At 43.9% G+C, this 7700-nt stretch overlaps 1 protein-coding gene across 1 annotated transcript in view; it reads left to right on the top strand.

Moving 5' to 3' along the window:
- The first annotated feature begins 2539 nt into the window (after positions 1 to 2539).
- gng10 (guanine nucleotide binding protein (G protein), gamma 10) overlaps positions 2540 to 7700 on the top strand; it is a 28220-nt gene continuing 23059 nt past the window's right edge. The window contains exon 1 of the mRNA XM_072588104.1: positions 2540 to 2796. Coding sequence (XP_072444205.1) covers positions 2716 to 2796 — 81 coding nt within the window. The 5' untranslated portion in view covers positions 2540 to 2715. The remainder of the gene's footprint in view (positions 2797 to 7700) is intronic.

The raw sequence follows: 7700 nt of genomic DNA, 5'->3' as shown, positions 1-7700 counted from the left end.
CCTGGACCAGGAGAAAGCCTTTAACAGGATATCACACAGGTATATGAGAGATGTTTTCTCCAAAATGGGCTTTGGGGAGGGAATCTGCAATTGGATCAGACTGCTCTACACCAACATTGTCAGTGCAGTCTCAATCAATGGGTGGGAGTCAGATCTGGAGTCAGGCAGGACTGCCCTCACTCTCCTGCCTTGTTTGTGTGCTGCATAGAGACATTTGCCGAGTCATCAGAAAGGATGCGAGCCTGAGAGGGGTGACTATTCCTGGCAGCGGGGGCCTGCAGGTTAAGGCCTCCCTGTACATGGATGATGTCGCCGTTTTCTGCTCGGATCCGCTGTCCGTGCGCAGACTCGTGCATATGTGACCAGTTCGAACGGGCCTCGGGGGCCAAGGTAAACCGAGGCAAGAGCGAGGCCATGCTCGTCGGGAACTGGGCCGACCAATCCTCGATCCCCTTCACCGTCAGGACTGGCCACCTGAAGATGCTGAGTATTTGGTTCGGGGGGGCTGGGGCGTGTGCCAAGTCTTGGGAGGAGCGTATCAGCAAAGTGAGGCAGAAACTGGTCAGATGGAAGCTACGGTCGCTCTCCGTCGCGGGAAAAAACCTGGTCATCAGGTGTGAGGCACTGTCATTGCTATTATACGTGGCACAGGTCTGGCCTATTCCCAGAACCTGTGCTGCCGCAGTCACCTGGGCCATCTTCCAGTTTATATGGAGGTCAAAGATGGACCGGGTCCGAAGGGACTCGCTGTACAAAGATCTGGGCAACGGGGGAAAAATCACACCCAATGCCACCCTCACCCTGATGGCCATCTTTGTGTGTGGCTGCATCAAGCTGTGCATGGATCCCTGGTATGCAAACACCAAGTGTCACTATGTACTGAGGTTCTACCTGTCCTTGGTGTTGCGAAGGATGGGCCGGGCCTGGCCTCGCTGCCGCAGAATGCTCCGAGTAGTTGGACCGTTCCGTATCACCTGTCCTTCGTAGAGAAGTTTATGAAGAAAAACACCTTTGGCCACAAGTCCATCAGGAAGTGGTCAGCACGTAGTGTCCTTGAGACCCTTCGGGAAAAGGAGAGGCCGGATCCTATCGAGCGGTTCCCTGAGCAGACTGTCAAAGCCATTTGGCAGAATGCCTCGTCGCCAGAACTTTCCAACAAGCACCAAGACATGGCTTGGCTGGTGGTGAGAAGGGCTCTGCCTGTGAGATCCTTTATGCACACCCGGACTCTCAGCCACACCACACGCTGCCCTTTGAAGTGGCTGCGGAGGGGGGGGGGGTTGGCGAAGAGAGGGGCAAGACTGTCACACACCTCCTTCTGGAATGTGCCTACACAGAAGAAGTCTGGAGAGGAATACAGTGGTGTTTGTCGAGGTTCGTCCCAAGCAGCGCCGTGACATGGGACTCCGTGCTCTACGGCCTGTTCCCCGGGACGCACACCGAGACAAACATCAACTGTGCCTGGAAGATCATCAACTCGGTGAAGGACGCTCTCTGGGCGGTCCAAAACCTGTTGATCTTCCAGCTGAAGGAGTTGACCCCAACTGAGTTTTGCAGACTGGCACATTCCAAGGTCCAGGACTACGCGGTGAGGGACACGCTGAAGCTTGGGGCAGCTGCCGCCAAGGCGCGGTGGGGAAAGACCACCGTGTAACATCTGCCTGTCTAAAGACTAACAGGGGGCCCGCGCAGTCATTTGAGCTCTGCTGATGCCTCAGCTAAAAATGTAATCGTACAGACCTGTAAATAGGAATGATTACTCTGTTTTTGGTATGCAAACAAATGGAATGTTTACATATGTATGGCATGTCCAGTTGTACAGATCATCAAAGTATTTTATGAATTAAGTATATTTTTGAAATAAAAAAAATGTTACTGCTCCTCGGATGCTGCCTGAACTGCTGTGCTCTTCCAGCACCACTAATCCAGAATCTGGTTTCCAGCATCTACAGTCATTGTTTTTACCGAGTTAAGGTGAATGGTAGGTGTCTTTTCCCTCGGGTGGGGGATTTCAAGAGTGGGACCATATTTTTAAGGTGAGAGTGGAAAGATTTTTAAAAAGACATCTGGCAATTTTTTTTAACGTATGGAGTAGTTTGTGTGTGGAATGAACTTCCAGTGGAAGGGAGGGATGCTGGGACAGTTACTTTATCAAAAAGACATTTCGACAAGTATTTGAATAAGAAATTTTGGAGGGTTATAGGCCAAGCGCTGGCAGGAAGGGGTGGGGGAATTTAGTTTGGGATTATGTTCCGCATGGACCGAAGGGTCTATTTCCTTGTTGTATGGCTTTTTCAAAAAGCGTAGCATCTCTCACTTTTCTAGAACACGAACATTGACAACCACCTGATGAAGGAGCGGTGCTTTGAAAGCTAGTGCTTCCAATTAAACCTGTTGGACTATAACCTGGGTTTTGTGTGTTTTTTTTTAAACTTTATTCACGAATACAGCCGCAAATCGCCGAGTAAGGAGGTAGATGGCGGTGTGAGCGCTTCTGTTGGAACTTTTACCCATCTTGCATTCACTGGCAATGGTTAACTGTGTGTGTTTTCAGCCGCCGCTCTCTCTTCACTGCTGAATCCCAATGACATCAGTTCCTCTCGTGACAACTCGGGTGGAGCATTTGCAAAGTGCCCAGAGTAAGACTCTGAGTTACAGTCCCGGCATTTGAAAAGAGAGAGGAGAAAGAAAAGTACTGGGGAGAGGGGAGAAAGCATGAGTACTAACTCGAACGTGTCGAGCATGCAGCGGATGGTGGAGCAGCTGAAGTTCGAGGCAGGGATAGAGAGGATGAAGGTGGGTTGAATGAAACGCGTGGAGACAACTCGTTACATTTTGTAGCGAACGCCAACCTTCTATTCCCGGGAATCTGGCAAAGGGACCTCAACAAATTGTATCCCACTAAGGAGGGAGCGGGAATAATGGATGGCATTCATTTAGCTACACTGTGCACTCCGTGTTAAAATAGATTTGTCTCCCTTATACAGTATTACAAAACCTCGAAGCATAGGTACAAAAGTTATTCCCCTCCCAGCAATATAGTTGCACAAAAGCGACAGTGCAGCCGCCCCCCCCGGATGATTCATCCAGCCTCGAGCTTTTTCTTTTCCTAAAATACCTTTTCTGACCGATCATCTCACAAGTGGTTTGCATTCTTTAGAGAACCGCGAATGTAGTTTTTGATTTCGTGCCAGACAGAAGCCTGTTTATGTTGCTGGGCTCCGGCCTGCCTGGAACTTTTTATAGTCAGGCAGTTCAGAGCAAAGCTGAGGGCATCTTTGCGTTTACACAGTCAGCCAACAGAAACTCAAGTGTACCAGAGTGCAAAGAAAGGCTTGTATTTATAATACTCATTTCAATAGGATGTTCCAAAGCGCTTCACTGCCCTCTTTGAAATATCAACACAAAAAGCTGAACATATCCAGAAGCTCAGCTTCTGTAGAGATGGCGATAGTTAGCGTTTCAGGTCTCACCAGAACTTTTTAAAGCGCACTCGATGTCGCATTTATCTTATTTGTGTTTATAAATGCAAGAAGAGTAGCACCTATTTTTATCACAGTGGTTGTTCATTAGCATCTCTTCAACCAGAACTGGTGAGGTTCATTTACCAGTTCAGTGAGAATTTGGCTGTATGCAGGGAATGTCAGAGGTGCTGGGGCCTAGCCTAAACATTTTGAACATATTTTTCCATTTTGCATCCTTCATAAACTTGAGCCCCTCTAATGTTGTTCCTATCCTAATCTGTATTGAGTGTCACCCATCTCAACACACATCAGTCTATTTTGGTGAGGACTGTCTTTTGAAAACCCTTCCACAGCCTTTGGTTTGACCTCAGCTGGAGTATTACACCCACTGTGCGGTGGGCCCAGTGGTTAGCTCTGTTACCTCACAGTGACAGGGACCCAGGTTCGATTCCAACCTGTCTGTATGGATGTTTGTATGTTCCCACCTTGTCTGCTTGGGTTTCCACTGGGTGCTCTGCTCCTCCCACAATCCAAAAATGTGAAGGTTCAGTGGATTAGCAATGGGGAATGCAGGGTTACAGACTGGGAGTGGGTTTAAGTTGGAAGCTGTTCAAAGATTCAGCTAGACTTGATGGGCCAAATGGTCTCTATCTGTACTGTAGTGATTCTATAATTCTATGATCTACATATGGACATTGCACTTTAGGAAGGATGTGAAGCCACTAGTGAGAGTCTAGAAAGATCCACAAGGGTAGGTGAGGGACTTCAGAATCGCAGGCAGACTGGAGAAGGTGGGACTGCTCTCCTTTGAGAAGCAAAGACTGAGAAGAGATTGAATATGGATATTCAAAATTAGGAGGACAGAGTAGATAGAGAGAAACTATCCATTTATGGAAAGGGTCGAGAATGAGAAGGTAGAGATTTAAGGTAATTGTCATCGTTCCTTTAGCCAATCAGGAATGCATTGTTCAAGAATGCAGTGGTAATAGGTTCAATCAAAAGGGAATTGGATGATTATCTGCAAAGGAACAATGTGTAAGGAAAGGCAGGGGAATGGCAGTAGGTGAATTGTTCCTGAGGAGAAACAGTATAGACCTAAAGGGCCAATGGCTTCCTGTGCTGTAACAATGGGGTTATTCTCTCATCTGTCTGAAGGTTGGAGAAAGTTACACAGCCACTCCGCACTCCCGTAATTCTGATTCTTATATATATCTCCAGTTTTCATCTTCCTAACATTTTGTACCTTGTGCCAGCCTGGAGTCCTACAATCTGGAATTTCTACCATAAAATGTCCCTTTTGCTCCTTCTTTAAACGTTGCTTGAGCCCACCCTCTTGATCAAGAGGTCACAAAATTCTGGAAAAGTTCACCAAATAAGGCAGTGTGTTTGTGTAGAGAAACTACTAATGTTTTGGGTCAATGATGACCCTGCACTGGAACTGAGTAATGATAGATATGTTTTGATAAAGGTTTTGAGCAAATGAAAGGGTGGGGGGAAGGGAGCAAAATGTCTAGATCCACATTGATCTTTCTGCTAAGTAGAGATTACTTCTTAGTATAGAGCAACCTAGTGAGTCGTCCTAACAATTGCAAATCAAAATCTGATTAAACTATCATGAATCCTTAATAATAGAAGGAGCAGTCAAAATGATATTGTCTGTGTTATGATGTAAAAATGTTTCTTGGGAGAAAGCAGGTGGAATTCACATTTTGTCTATGGTAATACTTGAGCAAAGTGCTTTGGGCATTTTGCAATGTGAAAGACGCTGTATAAATGCATATTCTAATAACCTAGTTTAGGGATTATAAATTGCTCCCTTTTACAGGAAATGCAGGAGATTTCTGCGTCTTTCTCATTCCTCCCAAAATAGCTTTAATTTTTTATGTTAAGGTTTGACAATAGCTCCACAATGAGATTCTCATATGTAACACGCATTAGTTCAGATTTAGTGTTCTGCAGCAATTGGATTGAAGAAAAATTGAATGTGCAGTTTTTAAAAAGTGTGTAGGGTTAAGTTTATTGACTCAGGTTTTGCAGCTGGTGTCCCTGGGCTCTCTGGCTTCAGATCTTTACATTTCCTGTTAACTTCCTCATTTATTTTAGTCTCTGATCAAAAATGTTTGCAGTGATGGCATTTCCTCCTTTTGGGGAACGCAGACTCTTCAGAATGGTTGGATGGATATTGAATATTTGCATCTGTATCAATATTTGCAGCCAGTCACCACAGATCCTTTTTCTCTATTGAAAGACTCAAAAGATTTATTTTTAATCTCAGAAAAAATTGTAACTTTTTGATTGGGGGGGGGGAGGGGGGAAGACCCTGACCAAACGACCTTTACTGAGTCCACTTCTGTATTAAATAGAAATTTCTAATTATTATAGAATCTGAATATGCCAACACTCTCCCCTCATACATTATCAGTTTTGGATTTCCCCTGAAATTAGCATTCTTGTGAATTATCCTATTAAGTGCAAATCAACATATTTGAATAAAGTGACTTTTTTCAGCAATTGTCAAGCTCAGTACTACTGAACACCTGCTTCTGACTTGCGTGGTTATAGCACTGAAGGAGGCTATTTATCTCATTGTGACTGTGTTGGCTCCCTGAAGGAGAAATTCACCTAATGCCACTCGTTTATTTTATCCTATAACCTTGCAAACGTTCCCTTTTCAAGTATTTGTTCCTTCCTCTACTATTGAATCAGCTTCCATTGACCTTTTAGGGTCATCAGTGGTCACTGAGTAAAACAATTCTCCTGATTTCCTTTTGCTAATTTCTTAAATTTAGTCATCAACCCTATTGTCATCCTCAATGCTGAGTAACGACTGTAGAAATGACAACAAGAATTGGATAACAACCAGCACTGAGTCAGCAAGAGATAGATAATGTTCACATCACAAAAATCCCGGTAATGGCCATGTGCAATACCTTTTTGAAGCATTGTCAAAGTTATAATGTAGGAACATGGTAGGTTTGCACACAGCAAACAGCACGCAGACTATGACGAGGCAATTTGTCATAGTGGTATTGGATGAGGGATATTGGGCTGGTCACGACTGCCCAGCTGCCCTTAAAGATTTTGCTTTGAAATCGTTTAAATCCACCTGAGAGGGCAACTGAGTTTACTGTCTTATCTGAAAGACAGCACCTCTGACAATGCAGCACTCCTTCAATATTGCACTGGAGAAGTAGCCAAGTTGTGTTGTAGGACGGACTCAAAATCAGTAATTCAGAGACTCTGTTTATATAGATGGCTGAAATATACTGTTTGCTCAGAATTACTATTTATACTTAACCACAAGGTCAGAAGTTTGCTTCATTATTGAAAGCTGGAGATCGTAATTCACATTCTGTACAAGTCAATGTTGTTTGTTAGTACAAAACGTTTGTTAATACAGAATGTGAATTTTACTGGAAAATGAGACTTGTTGCTAAACTTTTCACCTTGCACACATCAGGACAAATGCAAGAAATTTTAAATATCTCCACCATCCCTCTGCAGTATGAGGTTTTGAGATTTGGTATTCTTGTGGTTGTTCTTCCAAGTGCAAGATGGAAATCTCTAGCAACATATTTGCCTTCTCAACAGCATACAAGTCATTGTTTTGATGATTCTGCAGCTGAACTTAGGAATCAAATTAGCATTTCATTCCTTTTTTTTTTGCCTGTCCTCAACTCTTAAATTCTCATAATTTGCCTCCCTTCTTCCAGATTCCCACTCCAGGTCTCCATTTAGTGGGTGTAGCAGAGGACAGCACACGATAAGCCCCAAATTAGCTGTTTTTTGGGGAACTGAGGCATAGTGTATGTGGCTGATGGATGTTTTGGAGTTTTGTTTCAGTTACAAAATGGGAATTGTGACAGATCTCCTGAGTACAAGTTTAGATACTACATGAAATTTTACATTATTACTGTTTTCTTTTAAAATTAAAATAAAATTATCGCAACTGAATGTTTGTAGTAAGAGTAGAATAAAGCATCAGTGAAAATGGTTGGATTAACACCACAGGGAATGGGTGAGATGAATTGTATAGATGCAAAAGAAACTAGATGCGTATGTGACAGCGAAGGAGAGAGAAGGATATGGCGAAATGAAGAGGGGTGACAGCAGGCTCCAGTGGAATATTGCAACCGATAGGGATTATTTAGGACAAACTGTCTGTCTGTCCAGGGCAATCCTGTTCATGCTAAAATTTGTGACCTTGAATTCGATTCAATTTTTCTTCTATTTAAA

This window comes from Chiloscyllium punctatum, chromosome 2 (assembly GCF_047496795.1).
Source record: "Chiloscyllium punctatum isolate Juve2018m chromosome 2, sChiPun1.3, whole genome shotgun sequence".
NCBI lineage: Eukaryota > Metazoa > Chordata > Chondrichthyes > Orectolobiformes > Hemiscylliidae > Chiloscyllium > Chiloscyllium punctatum.
The sequence above is the reverse complement of the archived record's forward strand: the minus strand, read 5'-3'. Positions and strand labels throughout refer to the sequence as shown.